The sequence below is a fragment of the Taeniopygia guttata genome, chromosome 4 (assembly GCF_048771995.1).
Source record: "Taeniopygia guttata chromosome 4, bTaeGut7.mat, whole genome shotgun sequence".
In the NCBI taxonomy this organism is placed as follows: domain Eukaryota; kingdom Metazoa; phylum Chordata; class Aves; order Passeriformes; family Estrildidae; genus Taeniopygia; species Taeniopygia guttata.
Genome location: NC_133028.1, coordinates 57952606 through 57972268, shown reverse-complemented (window position 1 = coordinate 57972268; position 19663 = coordinate 57952606). Strand labels below are relative to the sequence as shown.

At 40.0% G+C, this 19663-nt stretch overlaps 1 protein-coding gene across 10 annotated transcripts in view; it reads left to right on the top strand.

The window, feature by feature from the left end:
• Window positions 1–19663, top strand: part of ZNF827 (zinc finger protein 827) — a 100279-nt gene that overhangs the window by 56025 nt on the left and 24591 nt on the right. For all 10 annotated transcript variants that reach the window (XR_003960136.4, XR_003960134.4, XR_012055760.1 and 7 more), the window contains 3 exons: window positions 6593–6841; window positions 7545–7602; window positions 12064–12167. Coding sequence is in view for 5 of the 10 variants with exons in the window: in XM_072928698.1 (XP_072784799.1) it covers window positions 6593–6841; window positions 7545–7602; window positions 12064–12167 (411 nt within the window). In the remaining 5 variants the exon portion in view is untranslated. The remainder of the gene's footprint in view (window positions 1–6592; window positions 6842–7544; window positions 7603–12063; window positions 12168–19663) is intronic.

Below are 19663 nucleotides of genomic sequence, written 5' to 3'. Positions count from 1 at the left end.
CATGTGCTTGCCTTCCCTAGAAATGTTGTCTGAATCACATATACTTTATTTCAGATGTATCTTAGGTTGTTTTCTTCCTTTCTTTTCTCCGTGGGTCGGTTTCCCATGTATTGTACATCTCCTGGTCAGCCCAAGCAGGTGCATGACATTTGTACTCTGGTTCCTTTGGATTTTTCTGTTCTTCAATCCTCACTGTTTTCTTGTAATACACCAGTACCAGCAAAGTGTCCTAATTTTGGGTTATCAATACATGCAGTTAATGCAGACTTACTTCATGACCTCAGCACACAAAGTGAGGTGCTGCCTACAACTGAGTCCAAAAGCATCCAAAAGCATTCAACTCCATTTATTACCAGCTAATTATATGATAGTTCCTCTTTTGGAACAACTGGTTATTACAGGGCAGGAGTGTGATGGGGTTTTTGGCATTTTTTTGGTTAAGCCTTTATCCACTTAAAAATGTTTATGGCAATTTTGTATTTCATGCTTTGTTGTTAATTTTTTTTGACATTGTATCATACATTTAGTTGGAATCATGTGGATTAGAACAACTATTTAAAAAGAATGAAATAAGGAGAAAAGAATGATAGTACAATTCTAGCATAAGGTAAAGGTCAGAACTAATCTTACTGCATATTTATTTTCCACAACATTGTGGACTGCTCTGGGAAGTGCCCATGTGAAGTTAGGCTGCTGTCTCTGGAGATCCCTGTTGCTGGTACCTCGTGAGAGTCCCTGCACCTGGACAGCAGGAGAGCTGTCAAGGCTTTCATCCCTGCTTAGAAAGCCTTGATATTGGGCAGAGAAGGGAAAATACAGGGAAGTCTTTTGTTCCTTGGGGCTTCTGTAGGAGCCCAGAACGTAAGTGGGGAAGTGTATGATCCAAAATAAGACTTTTTCTTTGTGGGAAGTAGGGTAATGGCAAACCATGGCAAGTCACATTCCCAGATTAAACCCTGCCACTAGCCAAGTGGGTTTTGTTGGGGCTTTTTCTGCTTTTGGTTTTTTATTTTAACCAGGTTCTTCAAATAGGGTCTTGCAGGTAAGCAGTATGTTCCTACCATTTAAATGAAAGGGGCAGCTGATGTCTATCACAACTCTAATTAGTCTATGGCTTTAATTTGTTCCATTTTTTTCCCCTTGGATCACATTTCTGTGAAGCAGCTTGTAGCTGCAAAATTCTGTAACATGGGAGTTCAAAGGTTCCACTTTAATAAATATGAGCCACTTCATGATTTTTTTTTTTTAATGCAGGATCCTGTTACATTGATTCATTGACATAGTCTTATATAAAACAGCAGTTTGAAAAAAATACTAGCAAAATAAAGCATCAAGCACAGCGCCCTAGGGAACGTCAGATGTTCCTTGTTGTGTCTCTGTAGCAGAACCTTCAGGGCTTGCCAACTGTTCCCTACCTCTGAGGTTTTATTTAAGCTGTTTTAGGGCATGTTTATTTCTAGCAAATCAGAACAATTAGCATAACAAAATGCCTGGTTCTCCATGCTGAAAGCTTTTGAAGTTGGTACAAGTTGACCCACTATTTACCCCTGACTGCTTCATTGTGGAGACTGGTACATCAGTCCAATTTATGAGACATATGGGAAAGGCTTTCTTCTCTAGGTTGATTCATAAAGTTGATTTGTAAAGCTGATGGGCATTTCAGCAAATATGAGCAACTTCAAATTTTAGTCACACGGTGAAGTTTTAAGTAAAATGGTGGGAAGAAACAGGAATGATTTAACAAGTATTCATTTGATTTTGGCAATGCAAGGTTATTGGACAGCTGTTGTGTCAGCCAAAGCAATATTTACTGCATGACTTGTGTTTTTTTATGAAATCTATCCCTTTTCTTGGCTTAAATCTATCCCTTTTCTTGACTTCTATCTCAACAGGAAAAGCAGTGTGCTGCATTAGGAAGGGTACGTTCAGTGTCCCCTGCAGAGCATGTGCGTGCGTCATGGAATCACAGAATGGTCTGGGACAGAAGGGACCTTTAAAGGTCATCCAGTCCAACCCCTCAGCAATGAGCAGGGACATCTTCATCAAGATCAGGTTGCTCAGAGCCCTATCCTACCTGACCTTGAACGTTTCCAGGGATGGACCATTTACCACCTCTCTGGACAACCTGTTCCCGTGTTTCAACACTCATATTGTAAAAAAATTCTTCCCTTATATATAGTCTGGATCTACCTTCTTTTGGGTTAAAACCACTGTCTCTTATCATATTACAACAGGCTAAACAGTCTGTCCTCACCTCTCTCACAAGGCTGCTGTAAGGTCTCCCTCGAGCCTTCCCTTCTCCAGGCTGAACAACCCCGGCTCTCTCAGCCTGTCTCCACAGGGAAAGTGTTCCAGCCTTCTGATCAGGTCCATCAGATCATGGCTTCCATGTGCTGCAAGGCATTGGGGGAGCTGAGCCTGTTCAGCTTGGCACAGGGAACTAAAGGCCAATCCAATTGCAGCCTGCACCTACTTGAAGGAAACTTAGAAAAGCAGTGGAGTTAAACTGTTCTCCTTCCTGGCAGATGGTAAAAGCAGGGGTAACAGCTTCCAGCTACAGTTTGAGAAGTTCAGAGTGGACATTAAGAAAAAATTCTAGTGCTGCATTAGAACAAGTCTTACCTTCCCTTTGAAAGTTCTGCAAGATGAACCTGCAGCTGGCCTAGTGCTGAAGGTTTATGAAATAATTTTGTTTGGAGGGACCTCCAGGGTCATCTATTGCAGACCTTTGCTCAGAGATGGTCAAGCCAGGCAGGCTGCTGAGGGTTTTACCAGGTTTAGAATGTATTCAGAGATGGAGAACCCAACCTCTCTCAGCAATGTTTGTCAGCATTTCCCCATCCTGATGGGAATTCTTTTTCTTGTATTTCTAAACAGAATTCCCCATGTTCCATCTTGTCTGTTGACTCATACGATTGCTGTGCATTTATGAGAGAAATCTGACTTGAGCTTCTCTGCACCTTCCCTTTATTCCTTAGAGAGCTGTTGATAGCAATAAAGTGTCCCCTTAGTGTTGTTTTCTTGAGGCTGAACAAACCCAGTTCTCACAGCTGATCTCCTCTTCTGTCTTGCAGTAGCGCCCTGACAACCTTAGTTACCTTTCAGTGAACATGCTCTGGGGATGTCAGTGTCTGTCGTGTACTGGGGAGCCCCAGATAGGGCACAATATCCTAAATGCAGCCTCATAACTGCAGAACAGAGGGTAAGAATCCCTTCCTCTGTTTGATGGCTGCAGATCTGATAATGGGGCCCATAATAGGGTTGGCCTTGGGTGCCACAAGGGCACTTTGCTGACTTGTGCTCAATTGGAGCTGGATTGTGAGTCCCGACTTCCAGAGAGTTTGAATAATGTCTTTCTAGAACTTGCCAGCCTCTGTTCTAGACTGTAGAATGGTGCTGTCTGAGACTAAATTCTGGAAGTGCTCTTACTGCTGCACCCTATAGAGGTGACACTGTCAGGCCTTCAGGGATATATGTTGTACCCTGAGCTTTTAGGGCTTTTAGGCTTTACTCAGCTCAAGAATTGTTCAATATTCTGCTGTTCTAGGTTTGGAGGGGCTTTTTAGCAAGTATCACTACTTTGTGATTCCTTGCATCTGGAATGTCAGAGAACATGAAAACTGTGTAAGAAATTGCTTCCTCTTGGAATGAGCCTGTCCAGCACTCCATTTTTCATATCTGATGTGGAAAATTGTCTTGCTCAATGTGAATAGGATGACATTCATTAAGGCTTTTATAGATATGATTAAAAGTTACACTGCTCTGATGGCTTTCTTTACAGCCATCTCTGTGCCTTGATAAAGTACATCTATGTATAAAGTAGTTTCCTCTTATTTTGTTAAGGTTTTTCTGTATCACAAAGTTAATAGCAGAAAAAGACATATTGGGTGATTTAGTTCATCTTTTGCCCTATGAAGTGTCTCAGCACTGCTGTGCTGTTATTCTGAGTCTCACCCAGGTTAGGTTTGAATGAATAGCAGACTGTGTTTTGGAGATCATGGTCTGGATACGTCTGAGCTATTTGAGTCTCTTTAGCCCATAGAGTTTGCTGTACTATTATAGAAATCTGACCTGAAGAAAAAAACCTGACTCTCATATACTAACTTCATATTCTGATACATTACAGATTATTTAACCAGCTCACCTACTAGGTCTCCTATAAAAGTCAAAGACAAAATGATACAGTTATTTAAAGCATGAGACTTTTTTGTATACCTGTACTTGACTTGAAAAACTTTAGCTGTGCTATAACCATGTGAGATACCTATGTAAAGAAATAAGGGCTATCACCTTACTCCACAATGAACAGCACAGAAAGGAAAATAATCCTCAAGAAGCTGGAGTTTGACTACCTATATGGTGAGACAGGTATGGGCATAACCTTAATTACAGTATTTTGCCAGCACAATACCTAGCACAGCAGGGTTTTATGCCTATGATTGCTGCTTGTGGGACAGACTGACTGTGTTTCCCTTTCATTAGCTCTTGTAAAACTATCAGAAACCCTCCTTCAATCTTCTCTTTGTGTGTTTGCTTTGGGGATTTAGAGTACGACAGAATTCACATTTGGCAGGGACATTCTGTCAGATCAAAAGGGTGCAGCTGGAAAGATAAAGGTCAGAGGAAATGATCAAATATGTAGATGTAGTTAGGGCAATTGCAGTGCTTGCTGATGGTGAGGGAGAGAAGGTCACTGGTATTGCTTGACTCTTGTCTTAGTTGGGGTCCTATCAGTTTGTCTGATACAAAAGCATTTGCAGGACAGGGAGCAGGACTGTGCGGAGCTGTGTGGAGCTGGAACAGAAATAGAAAGAATATTTTAAAAGCAGAGAGAGCAGCAAAGATCAGCTTGACTCTGCACCTAAATTTGGCAGCTGGGTGCAGAGCTCAGTCCATCAGACATCTGAAGAACTCATTTGTTTGTGGAGTTACCTGAGCTTTTGATTGACACTGTTACCTGATGCATTCCTTTGCTGCTCTGTGTTCACTTTCAATGCACAGCATGGTATTTTTACACTTTTTAACACAGATGCAAGGTTCTGTGGTTTTATAATAAGAGAGTAATGGAAGCTTTAAACAAAAATTTAAAAGGAGAAAAATCTTCTTAAAAGGGCAAAAAAAAAAAGGCATTATGATATTTCTAACTAGTCTTCAGCTGAGAATTCACTGTATAAATTTCTGAAGTCTGAGATGTATCTGTGGATAGTAGAGGTAAAGATTTTTATCACTGTTTAGATGTGTCTTTTAAAGGTCAAGAAATGTCATAAAAAAAGATTGAAAGCACTTCATGTAAATTGTTCCTGGAACATATCCAAGTGGCATTTATCTCCTGGCTTCTTTTATTTTTTTTTTTTTTCTTTAAGAGCTGTAGGAAGTAAGGCTACTCTTCCTCTACTCCAGGAATGTGGAGAGAGGCAAAAAACAAGGTAATGAAAAAGGACTTGGTGATTACATATCAGTTTAATTTTAGGTAGAATGCTTATGCCTTCATGATAAAGGGATTCTGTCCATCTTTTGGTGAAGGTGACAACATGACACCAACCAGCTGAGGAAGTTGAAAACATTTTTGGGGATAACCAACCCATGTTTTGATGCCTCTGAGATCCACTGTAATATTGGGTAATAGAAAATGAAAAGCCTGAGTCTTTCACACTTGGAATAAAATCTGTAAAGCTGACACACTCACACACGAGTTGGAGAGGATGGAAAAACCAGAGCAAACAAATTTTGTTGGAATGATTCCTTACCTAGATGTCCCTTGTGGTATTTAACTCTGTTCATGCATTTATTTATGTTCTTGGTTCTCCAGACATATTGCCTTTTTTTATGCTGTCTCTGGGATTTCTAGAACTTGGCTTCTGGACTATGGTTTTGTTTGCTAGACCTGGGATACTGGAGAGGAAGGCAAGGAGGGAATGATATGGACTTAAGAAAACTGTTCATTAAGGTTAATGGACCTTGTAATGCATGAGGGAATATCTGTCAGCCTTGAGAAAAGCATGAGCCCCAGAATGTTCCTCTCATCTACAAAGCTTGTGCAGGTGTAACAAACAGGTTCTTCACATGGTTGTCTGGAATTTTCCATAAAAGAGAAAGAGAGGAGAAGATGAGGTTTCTTCCTCTGCCCCTATCCCCATACTGGTACTTCTGACTGTCAGTGCTGGTACTTCTGCTGAAACAGAGTAATTTGGAGTTTGTAAGAGGCCTTCAGTGGCCACTTCAGGAGAGCTGAGGTGGAGCTGCAACTTCATTTAATAAATAGAAAGAAAGCATCACTAATTAGTGTGTCATCACACACACAGTATTCATAGAAAGTGATGTAACTCTCATATTTGCAAACATGCAACTGTTTTCTGCTTTCTAGTTTGAAAAATTATTTTCAAGAGCTTGCTTCTATTTATAACAGCCAGAAGAATACTGAGGCTGTCAGCTGCTTGCTTCTCTTCCCATTTGCAGGGATGCAGTACACAAATTATAACTTGGTAATTGTGATTTCTGCTTTGAGCACTCTGAAAAATTACTGCCTAATTAAATAATTATGGCAGTTGTTTATTCTTTTTTCTTTTTTCTTTTTTTTAATACATATTTGCAGCCGAGAGTTTCAAGGAAATCCAGATGGTAAAGATAAAGGAAGAACCGATGGAAGTTGACATCCACGACTCGCAGGCTTCGGTGTCACCCAGCCAAGCCGGCCACAGCGTTGGCTACAGCACTTTATTGGGGCGGGACAGCAGCGAGAGCATCCAGAAGGCACCCGAGGGCCGTGTGCTCCCAGAGAGAAATCTCTTCAGCCAGGACATATCAGTGAAGATGGCATCTGAGCTGCTCTTCCAGCTATCAGGTAAATCCAGTGCAAACTGCTCAATAGCTGAAGTTAAAGAGCAAAATCAGATTTATTTTTTTTTTCCTGTAACCCCAAAGTTCTATGAAACTGTGAGATCACCAGAGCTGAAAACTAATAGGAACCTTCCAACCCTCACACCTGAAACACAGAGGCCTTGCCAAATGTCCCCCATAGCCTGCATATGCTTTAAAGCACTGTGGCAGCCAGGTCAGGCTCACAGTATTTCAACCGAGTTGGAAAAGCCAGAGTTCAGCTCCTGTATTTTTGAAAGCTAATTAAATAATTTGTGACGACTGCTTTGATCCCTGTAGAGGGGAATCTGCAGATGGCAGTTGCTGGCCTAAGTGGCCAGTGGCTGCAGGATGCAGCACTCCTGGGGCTGCATTGCCCACTTCCCTTGGCAAAGAAGGTGAATATCATCTGTCACACAAAGGCAGTGGGACCAAAAGTGTGTTCAATGAATACTTGCATTGCACACTCTGCATGGAGCTCTAACGCTGACATGTGGAGCTGAAAAAACTTGTTGGGTATTAATTTAAATAAAGTCATGCCCATTCTCTAACAATGCTGGAAACCATTCACCCTAAATTACCCTGGGTTGTGCTATTACTTGAAAGCATTAAAATAGTTCTCTGAATAAAATTTGATAGAGAATATGTGGCATATGCTAATCACAAAACTCATGTGTGTTCCTCTGCAGAAAAGGTGAGCAAAGAGCACAACCACAATAAAGATAACACGATCAGAACTACAGCCAGGTAAGTACACCCTGTGGTTACCTGCAAAGCTGCACTGTAAACAGCATTGCCTCCTTTTGCCTTGTGAACTCAAACCTGTCTGTCTCCTGCAAAAATGCAATGTAAGATATTTCCATGAGTAATAGAACCAGTATCTGAAAAGCTACAGCTATAGATCTGATTGCTTAGGGTTCATAAGTCAAAAAGGCCCAAAGGGCTTTTGTCTGTTCTCTGATCAAGTAGTCAAACATCATTTTAAGGATTATTTATTCTATTTTTTTCAACAAAAATTGAAGCTTAAAAGAAACTGCATAGTACATGCAGTGCTTGAGGGAATACCAGACTGACCAACTGGATTTTAAGACATGGACCAATGTAAGAAGAGGTGATTTTGATTGTTTTCTGTCTAACTAGATTTCTTTAGAAAACATTCAATTTAGTATTTCTGTCATCTTAATACATTCTAGAGATGAGTTTTTAAAAGTCAGACTGTAAGATAGTGCTAACAAAACGTGTTAAATATTACAGTTATAATATTATAATAATTTAAATTAAGTAGGAGTTAAAAACATGATCCTATTGTGGCCTGTGCTGTTACACAAATGTGCAGTTGACAGTACTATGGCTGTGAACAAGCCCACAAGGTGTTTATATATCCATGGGCAGCAAGGTGTCCCTATGGGAAGATTTAAAGCTCTTATACAGTAAGTGGTATCTGGAATTGGTAAAGACTTAGGAGCTCTTGGTAGGGTAGGAGGAGTAGGCAGGAATTGGCAAGGGTATATTTATTTCCTACCTTAAAGTTCCCTAAGTGTTGTGGATGGGTTGCAGACTGAGCACACTGAAGTGATGAAGAGTTCATTCAAAGATAGAGTAAGAGTTGCCTCTGCAACCCCTTTACAAAAGTTCTCAATGCTAACTTATAACAACTTTGCCCAGACAGAATGGAAAAGCATTTCAGTTGCAAAGAAAAGGTCTCTGAAATACATTGTACTTAAATTTCTAGGCCTATCCAATTCATTTATGGTAGCTGCAATAAATAACTTGTTTTTAATAAACTGACCAGCTCAGAAAATGTACATTAGGGACTTTTTGATGTTACAAGTTGAAAGATAATTCAATTGAGCTTTTGGCTTCTGGTTACAGTGAATGTTTCCCATATTTGCTAGTGTGGGAATTTGTCAGATATGCAGCCTGCACAGCCTTTCTGTGCTACTTAAAAAGCATAAGCCTGAAATGCAAACAGAGAGAAATGCACATATTGTCCAACTACTCATTAACCATCCAGGGTGTGCTGCAGGGATGGGCTTACAAATAGTTGAAAATAGATTTCAGTGTCTCATGATGTTACCAGCAGGACTGGTGTGAGAATCCAGAGCTACTTTTGGATCTATCAAAGATAATCCCAATTGGAAAGGTTGAGGACAGTTCAATGATAACTTGCCCTTCTTTTGGCTGCCAACTTTTAAGAGGATAGCACAGTTGGCTGTTGTCAAACTTGTGTTGAGCTTTACTGAGACGTCCTTACAGTGGCTGCTACTCATCAGGGCATGAAATGCTAAGTGCATGGTTCAGTTTCTCTGGGTGCTTTTCTTATCTTGCCTATTTATCAGCAGAAGAAGACATGAATGAGAAGAGCTTCTTAAGAGGGGAAGTGAGTCAGTCTACTAAATCCTGTGAGTTCAAACAGATTGACTTGAAAGACCTTGCCAAAAAAAAACCCAACCAGTCCACCCCAAACCAAACAAACAGCTGGAAGTCTTTACTGGCGAGGGTATGACGCCTTCTCAAAAATAGAATGTGATGGAGCAGCTAGTGGAGGATAGAGGCACTTGGACTGCATTAAGAAAACATGTGGTGTTGCAGTTTGGCTCACCAACCCACATCTGGAGTAATGACAGAAAGGCATTTGAATCACAATTGCTGTGTGAAATGTGCTGACAGCTGCAGAGAGCCAAGGTGAGGTCAGTGTCCTCCACCTATGAGTAGCTGGGAAGCACAAAGATTTGGTGTCACTGGTGAGGCTTAAATCAACAAACCCCAGCAAGATGGGTACACAAGCAGTTTTTGCTGTCTTATTGCTTATTAACATTTCTAACTGTCCCCTATCTGTTGCTGTTCCTCCTGTGAGTATTGCTGGACTTTGCCAGCATATACTTCCATATGACTTTGCTTAAGCAGCCGGAACTGGCAAGGATTCCTCACAGTTCAGTGGCTGAGTGAGATGGTAGAGCCTGCCATCTGTGATGAGAAGACAGAAAGTGGAGAAGCGAGTGATTTTGGAAGTGTGCACGCCAGCGTAAGATGCCAAGAAAAGTTTCTTTCATCTGGAGAACTGTGTAGCCACGAAACTGGAAAAGTGCAGCCAGAGGAAAAATAAAAAATATCTTAAAGCTTAGCCTTCATCAGAAAGGACTTTGCACAGTGATTGAGGACAATGTGTAATTTCTTGCTATGAAGCAGGAGTTCCTCCCTTCACATTTTGTACTGGGAATCACAGGACAGATCTGCTGAAATAGAAATAATAATAGGGCCTCCTCTGAAGAGACTCTGCTGCCATTCTAGAGGAAGGCAGAAAAGAGGTATGCAAGGATGGTTCTGTAATTCACCAGAGGCCAGTGAAGGAGAGGGACATCCTTGGGATATGACATGATGAGGCGTTCAGCAGCACCTGCTCATGACCTATGGCCTCACCTGAAATAGATAAGCGCTGCACCATCTATTTTGCTTAGAGCCAGAAATGAGCAGTATCCCAGTGACTGAATCTAAGACCCAAGCAGGAAGGCCAACATGGAAACCTGAGAGGATTACAAGATTTTGAAGAGTTGCAATAGCAATAAAACATATTTATTGCTGTTTTTCTTTCGAATCATTATTAAACCAGTGAGAGGAATGTTGCAATAAATCATGGGGTATTTTTATACCGTGTCAGTCTGTTTTGTATTATGTCACCGCTGAGTGGGAGTGTGAGTCTTGGAAGAAGTTAAGTTTTGCACATGTGTGTTGGAGCTGTTTTGGTTTAACCTGGTCACTTGTTTTCTGGAGTATCCTGCATTGTTCAGCTATTGGCATTCACCAAACTGTTCAGGTTTGGGGCAACTTCACGCCTTCCCATCCAGCACAGCCTAATGCTGACTGCTTATGGATGTATTCAAACTTCTGTAGAAATACCAAAATATCCCATTAACTGTCAAATATGGAACAGCACAAAATGAATAGTGTCAAAAAATCTTAATAGGGAAGTAAAACAATGTGGTTGCCAAAAGTGTTTCACAATCAAGTCAACTAATTACCAATAAGTTTCTCTGAGGCAGAAGAGATGTGACTAAGAATGCAAGTGACTTGGAGGGGACACCTTGCTCACTCTCTGCAGAAAAACTGCATGAGGGAAAGCACAAGCACTGCCTTTCAGACAGAAACTTTGGGTATCTGGACTGGTCATAGGTCAGCTTGGGTGCAGTTGGCATGTGCTTTGAGTCTGGACTAATCTGCTGTGCAACACCTTGTGAGGCCTCATAGTAGGTCCTTTATCCTGAAATGATTCTTGGATTTTATTCCTGGATAAGAAAAGGCTGCAGAAAAGGTCTGGCCTCCTGTTCTGCACCTTTAAAACACCCACTCTACACCAGCCTGTTAAGGATTCTCAGTCTGGGAGAGATCAGATTTAAAGCAATTCTTACTTTGCTTAGAAGAAATTTATATTTTGCACGCAGGTGGAACACATTCCCTTAGAAAGCATTTTTCCAAGAAAGACTGTAGTTTTCAATTTTTAATTTTTTATGTACCTCTTGGTGATGTCTTTCTGTACTGCAAAAAAGGTATTCTTATTTCTGTTATAATTTTTAAGTGAGCAGAAAGCAAATACTTTGCTAGAGATGCCATTTCACTATTGAAACTAACTTTCTTCTGCCTGTTAAGTAAAAGTAAAGCAAAATATTCTTTTTGGAATCATGTAGCTGGTATTTTTGGTACTATTTGGGATACACACATTCAGTTTATTAATTGTTTCCTGCTTTAAAAGTCAAATTCAGGGAGGCAGTTTCATTCATGGAAGGCCATATCAGGATAGAACTATTCAGTATTTGGAAAGTTCTATTTTAAAGATGACTACTTATGCTTCAGATTATTAAGTAATAATAATTTTTACCTTTCCTGATTGCCCTCTCCAGATATGACAATGGAATGTAATTTTTTGAAGTGTTAATTTTAATGATCCATATTGTGTTGTGATATGCAAATGTGAGATGTTGAAATGTAGCTAAAAGCCTTTTGTGAGGTCTTCACTTTTCACTCTGAAATGCAATTTTACCAAAGCACACTGCTTCATGGTCTGCCTATTTTTCAGCATGAATTCTGTAAGTGAAACCATTTCTTTCATAAGATGGTATTTCTTAAGATGTTGAGGTCAAAATTCATATTTACTTCTTCTTCTGTTAGCTGCTGTTTTCTTTTAAAAAAGGCATCTTGTTTTTTTTCCTATAGCCCTTTCTTTTCTGAAGACACATTTAGACAATCACCATTCACTTCCAACTCAAAAGATCTCCTGCCCAGCGAAACTACTATTCATGGAAGGACGTCTGTACCAGGTCAGATACCTTTTTCTTCCATTACTTCCAGTTAACCTATTTTAAATATTTTCTTACTATAAACTCCACCAGCTGACCAATGCTCTTAAAATATGGTTTGCTTTGTCAAAAGGCAGCTATTTCTCCATTATAAGTGCTTATTATTTAGAAGAAAAAGAGAAAAGTTAAATATTGCTGGAACATTTGTGTTAATAGTCTTTAGGCTGCTGTTTCTATGAATTGTGCAATAGTCTATAGCAGATTAAATTTAGCAATATCAAGAAAGATGAGTGGGTTTTTTTGTGTTTGTGTGTCTGCCGCTGTACTGATGCTGAATTACTGTCTGCTGTTCTCCTGTTCCTGGACATCTCCATCTCTGGAGTACAGACAAAATGTTTGCAGGACATGTACCAGGGTGGCTGAGCTTGGCAATACAATTTTCCTGCCTTTAGCAGTAATTTAGAACCTTTCTGGAAGGATGTGGAGTTCTTCAAATGTACTACTGAAAGGCCACAGTGTCTGTGGGTGCCTTCCCACTGATTTTCTGAACTAATTGACAGGTATTTTATGTCTAGATATAGCTTGGGTTATATTCTGCATTAAAATGGAAAATACAGGCATGTGATAATACTATTCAAGGTCACACTGAACACATGCAAAAACTTGATATGTGCTTTCACTGTTCTGCTGCAAAATAACTCATTTGCTAGTTTACTGCTATCTGTTCTTAAATTAATAGCTCTGGGTTTCTAAAGGTCAGTAATTACACAGTCAGCTGTAGGGGGGGGTTATTCACCTATTAGCAATCAATAAACTTTTGGGCACGTTACTGCTAATTTTCAGCTATAGACTGTCATTTAATTTACAACTTAACAGACCCTTCATTTTTTATAATGCTTGAATAGTCATTTGACAGCTTGCAAAGTGGCAGATGAGGGTAAGAGCTAGATGCTGTCTAAGGGTAAATATGCATATCAAGAAGAAAAAAAAAATTGTAGGATAAGGGTCTCCAGGCTGTGCACAGACACACTTCTGCAAGGAGGAAGTGGATTCTGTACCTTTGGGTGAGGAGAACCAAATCAGGTGTGGTGTTCTAAGTATTAAAATGTAAACCAGGTTAGCACTTTCAATCCTGGCTTTTGACCTTGGCATAACATGGAATATTCATTCATATGCCCAGATGAAAGATGAGAATTCACAGACTCCTCAGGCAGGGCTCAATACCTCAGAGGACATGGCCTCTAGCAGCAAGACTCTTACATCATACCAAGATAAATGCATAAGAATTTTAATTCTCTCAGAGACTTCACTTTCAGTGAGGCTGCTAAAAGTACGGGTGGGTTTTGGTGACATGTTTGATCTTCTGCTTAAAAGATGTAAAGTGTCTTGTTAGTTAGATCATCCTGGAGTGTTAGAAAGGCTTCTGAGGAACTCGGTTTTCATATATTTGTGCTGCTCCATAATCTGTTTTGTGGAACCATGATAGGTCTGTGTCTTATAATACATACTGCTCTGTGGTTATAAGAGTCTGATATATAATAGTAGCAAGTATACTGAAAATCTTAAAATGCCATTTCTGCTACATTTTTATTTTTGGAACAACTCTTATCATTCCAAATATGTTGTTTTTTTCTCAGCTTCACAACAATGCCTGAAATGCAACTTCACAGTAGCACCAAGAATGTGATTTAAATTTGTAATCAATTACAAATATTTTATTAATGTAAAAGAACAGCAGAATACCCACAGATATATTTCCTATTAGTTTCAGCGTTGCAAGAAGAAATAGCCTATGTACTGCTATGGATAGCTCTGAAAACATTTTATCCCTTCAAAGAGCAGCATTAAGGAACAGAAACAAACCATTGTGCAAGGCCTACAGAAAGTGTTACGGAAAATGCTGTGGAAGTGTGTATGTGGTCTCCCACATAAAAATGCTTTTGTTTGAGATTTGTTTCGTGTTACTCCATCCCTGAAACAGGACAGTAAGAAGTAGAAAAGAGCAGCATAAGAAAATGATAGGAAATTCCAAGACCAGTGGCCCTGGTGTAACCCCATTGTACATGGTTGCCGCTTCTCAAGTGAGCACCAAAACAGGCAGCTGTGTCCCCAGTAGCTAGGGAACACAGCTCCCTTCCAGCTTTCTGTCTGCAGATTTTTTGGCACCCTAGCTGCAGAGGAATTGGGAAAAGTGACAGGAACACAGGACAGTAGGATATTTCATGTGTCAAATTCAATTCTTTTCTGTACTAGGTAACATTATACAATCTTATTCATTACCAAGCTCCATCTTAAACCCCATCATCCTTATTATTTTTATGAGGGTGCTGTTTCAGAAGCTCACCCCTTTGAAGGACTGGGACCACTCTCTTTCCAGCCTGAATTTATTCACAGCAAGTTCTACTTTTGTTATCTCACCAATGCTGTCCTTCAACTTTGATAATTCTTCATTGCGATGTTCACCATCTGATGTGCCATTCCTTACATTCCTCTATTCCTGCCTTCATTTTGGGAAAGTGAGCCAGGCAGTCTTTTAGTCTCTTTTAATACGATAGGGTTTCCATTTCCTACCCTTTTTCTGCCTCTGTTTAGGGGCATTAATTTCTGCAAATATGAGTAGTCAGAGCTATATGTGCTCTTTCATAGGAGGTTTTATCCCTGACTATTTCAGCAGCCTGCAATCTTCTGAGTGCATATTGGAAATGCCTCTCCTGATTAATCACTGCTTTGTAAATAGAACATGCTGGTGCCTCTCTTGCTGGTCAAATAGTAACATGTTTTTCTTTGCTTTATAATTTCAGCTGATCATTTCAGCATGCAACAGAAATTCTTGTTCCTACACTCTTAGGCATATGACCTTGTAATTTGAATAGTTTCACTTGTTATTCTAGCTCTCAAGATGATTTCTTTAGTACCCTGAAATTTCTTCATATTGATATTGCTTTCATTAATGCACTTCTGGTTTGTTTGGGGGTTTTTGTATGTATGTGTGTTGAAGCTATTAAAGAGGATTTTTAAGTACAGCGGGTCCAAAGTTCAGTCCTTGAGACTTAAGCTTAGTGGCCCCCTCAGTGCAAACCACTTCACTTCATATCCAGTTTATAAGAAAATTGCAAATTTGGGTCTTTAAGTGGCAGAGCACTCTTTGTAGGACGTTGAGTAGATAAGATCCCCCAAGGAGTATGAAATAATTAGGGAAGAATATTAAAAGATGTGTGAATGCAATGCACTGACCAGGGCATTTAGTGGAGGAAGAAAATCTTAAATAAATAATGATATTGTAATTGATTCAGCCTGAAAAAAGGGTGGAATATTCCTAATCAGCAGCAGTATCACAGGCAGGAGAGTTGATTTTAATTCAGGTATCCAAGGAACTAACAATGAACTCTCCAACAGCTGTCAGAAAGGGACTCATCAGACACACAGAAGTCATGGTATCTCCCTGATAATCTGTGGTTAATTCCTAATACTCTGAGAAGGGGAAACAGAGTTTCCTAGGGCATATTGTTCAAATTTACTGGTTAGATTTGTGGAATTGTTTCTCTCACTTTTTAAGGTATTTTCTATGCTAATAACCATATTATTATATTGCACTTTTCTGTATTAGTCTTACTAATACAGAATAAGTCCAAATAACTTCATTTTTACTCAAAAATGGAAATAAAATAATTTTGATATCTACATCAGCCAAACACACTTTGCTCAAAAATTACCATAGTATCAAAGTAATATCTATTACAAAGTCATGTCCAAACCAATTCAATAATTTCAGCTGCTCTCTCTAAGAATGTGGCCTCTTTTAATCTAGCAAAAGGTAGGGAGAAGAAATAAAAATTTTTATTTCAAACAGTCACTTTAAAAAAGGACATTTTCATCTTCTGTTTTATAAGATTCTTCTTTTGACAGAATAATTTTATGTCAGACTATATAGTACAGTTCAGATCACTGGATAAATTAAAAACTTGATCTTATGCTGCTTTTCCTGACCCTTAGTCAGTCTTTAATGTACTTTAATAGTTTTCCACCATCTCATTGACTCATTCTGTAAATCAAACCTGCCTTCATGGAAGCCAGATGAGTGATACTCATTATTCCTTTTCTGGATGGTTCATTAATATTAGTGAAAACATCAGCCATGTTTTTTTGGGATTTTTTTCTCTCTATATATCTATTTGTGTGTAGTATAATAATATTTCATTATTTTCTCTCCTGTTTATCAAGGACCTGGTATTCTCCTTCATTTCCATTGACAGTACCAAATACTGAAACGATCCCATCTGTAGTGGATTAATTTATTTTTTAAATCCATCTTTTTGTGATAATTTAGTACTACTTGCAACACTGTAATTTTGATGGTGGTAAATGAATTTCACATGGCTCAAATAAACTTTTGGAACTGGAAGATGTAGGTCTTAGGGAATTGTAGTGTAGGAATATCCTCTCTTTTCAAATTTTGCCACAGCTTAATTTACTGGTTGTTGGTTTGGTTCAGTGAGATAAAGCCAGTAAAGCTCCAGTCCCTTTTTGAAATGCATCAGAGCCTGCTCTACCATGTGTGTCCACACTCTGCACTGGCCTGTAAGATGGCAGACAGGCCGTGCTTCGTCTTCAGGATTGTCCAGGATCAGTAGCATAGTGCTTAGTTCAGTAGGAATTTGGAAACGTAGTGCAAAAATTTTGCATTTTGGAAGTGTTAGTTGTTCTTTTAGTGATAATATAGTTAGTGGGATCAGCTCATTTTTATGTTTATGGATCTAAGGTAATATGTGGAACAAAGATTCCAGTATGTTTGGAGCTCCAGGACTGTTCTGCAAATGTTCAGGTTTCTCCTGTTACTGCTCGTACTCACACTGGCCTTTTCTCTAGAGCAGTAATTCCACTGTAACTTCACTAACACTAAGAGGTGAAAACCTGCCTCTCCCAGGGCCTCATCTTTGCACATTCTGCTCTCAGCAGTACAAACACCTGTGTGGCCACAGCAGGGGAAGTAGTGAACCAATCTCCTTTTTTCCTCTCATAGTGTGTGGGAATGGTAGGATGTGAGCAGGGTGAAGGGAGGCTGTATCCTTCAACCATGTGAAATTTCAGCATTTGTGTGACACTGGCGTGCCCATGAGCACATTTCATCTTGTTTATTTTCTTCTGTTACTGTAGCTGGAAAATGCCTCCTGAGGGTTTAGAATTTTAGCTTGAATATGATAAATAATCATGGTGGTGTTGTTCTCATTCTTTAGTATGAGTTTGCATGTATCTTCCTGCCTAATTCCTCTTAAAGGTGCTTTAAGGCCAGTATAGCTCTTGATGTAATTTTCTGTGACTCTACACATCTAGGAAGTAGATAGCAAGAGCATTTTTGGTCCAACCAGCAGAGGTGCTCATATCCACTATTTTCTGGCAGTATTTGTGCTCTGTTCTGATTTCCTGTACTCTGCAGGAAACTAAAACTTCTGCAACCTTCTACAGGAACCAGCTCTGAATTTTGGATCATCACCATGAGACCACTGTAGGCACACTGCAAAATGAAGGGACACCTTGAGGGTTTGATTTCTGTGTGTGAGATCACTGCTGCTTCTGTCACCCTGGAAAATACCCTTAGGTCTTGAGGGACTATGAAACACACAAACCCTGTGAATTTCCACTGAAGTGACCAGCGGTGAAATGTTGGCATTTAAATTACCCTTGTGTAGCTTCCCTGCTATGTACCTATAGAGTTAATTAGAATGATTCACACCCTCTTACTGTTGTTTGCTTACATCTGCCAAAAAGCCTCTAACTCCACATTGTGGGTAATCCTATTTACTGTAGGAAGGCTTTCTTAAAATGTTCAAATGTTAGAATTTGTAAATGAAAGCCAGGGCTTAAGAGCATGATTACAAGAAATCAATTTTGAATTTATTCAGGACAGCAGAACCCATGGATTATTATTTTTGAGAGAATCCCAGAATGGTTGAGGTATGAAGTCAAATTCCAGTCCCTTTCTCAGAGCAGAATCATCTTGCTGCTCAAGGCTATGTCCAGTCAGGATCTCAATATCTCCAGGAATGGAGACTCTGGACATTCTCTAAGCCAGCCATGCCAGTGTTTGACCTTGCTCCCCATAAGAAAAATTATTTTCTTATGTTTAAACGAATTTTCTTGTGTTTAATTTGTGCCCTTGCCTCCTCTCCACTGGCACCACTAAGAAGAGTTGTTAATCTTCTTCACTTCATCTTATTTCACCCTATCAGGTATTTATCCAGGTTGGAAAGATCCCACCAAGTCACCTTTTTTCCACACTGAGCAGTGCTAGTTCTCTCAGACTCTCCTTGTATGACAGCTGCTCCATTCCCTTAATCATGTTTGCTGGACTTCAGACTTTTTTGAAAGCCTGAAAGAATATTTCATGACCCTAGCAGCTGTTTCCATCCCTGTGACGGAACAGCAATTTTTATTGCCAGTGTAATTGCAGAGGGGGAGTGTCTGTGCACGTGAATTGACTTACATGGGGCTTTTTCTCCACCTTGCATTGTCCCATTATTAGTGCTTATGATGATTTTATCTGCTTTCACTTTTGGTCTGAGTTATGAGCTCTGCCCATCCAAGACATTGGATGCCCCTTTCAGGTTTCCTGATGACGGGAGTCCCTAACCCCTGTTTGCCTCTTGTCAGGGTAGAAAAGTGAGAGTGGCACTTAATTCACTACCTAGGCATGTTCTATCAGGCACTTGGTCCTGCTGTTCATTTCTGTCTCAGAATTTCTATGAAATGTGCTTGGGGAAAGTGGTGCTGGAAGCAGATGCCACACAGTCATTGCTGCCTTCAGGGCATAATTGTAGGTACTCCCTAAGCTGCGCAAAGTCTGCCTCTCTCAGTCCTCAAAAGCACCCTTTTAATTTTATTCTTCTCCTGGTACGGGTCTGGGAGTAAGATTCAACCAAATATTCTTCTTTGTGTGTGTACACATGGGCGTGCAAGTGTATGGCTGTGTAAAAATCCATGCAGATGCATGAAAAAGGATGCTGGAGAGATGTCCCTCTGACAAATCCAACCCGTGTGACACCTTTATAGATGGTAGGAAAGGGTTGGGGTTTTTTTGTGAGAGAGTGGCAGATTGATTTTAGTAACTGATTTGAATTGCTATCTCCCACATGCTAATTCTTCCCACAAAAAGAGTGACTTGTGGGTACAAGTGCCTCCTGTGAACTCTCTGGAAGGCCTGGGGACTGTCAGCCACTGGGATGGCTCTCTGCAGTCTAATAGCAGGAGACAGCTGGCAACTTGTGGAAAGTCATTCTAGAAAGGTGAGATAGTTGGACTGCTGTAGAAGTGGCTGTACTTGGCATAGTTCTCCAAAGCAAGACAGATTTTGCAGAATTTGTTCAACATAATTCAGTGCTAAAGTGCCTGATAGCAGCTCTGGCACATTTTCCATCTATCGCATCCTGTCTTCAGTCCCCATGCCCGTCTGCCTGCGTGCAGCCTTCCCCCTGTGCACTCAGCTGCCTTGACAACCACTCTGCACCACAGCCATCGAGCAG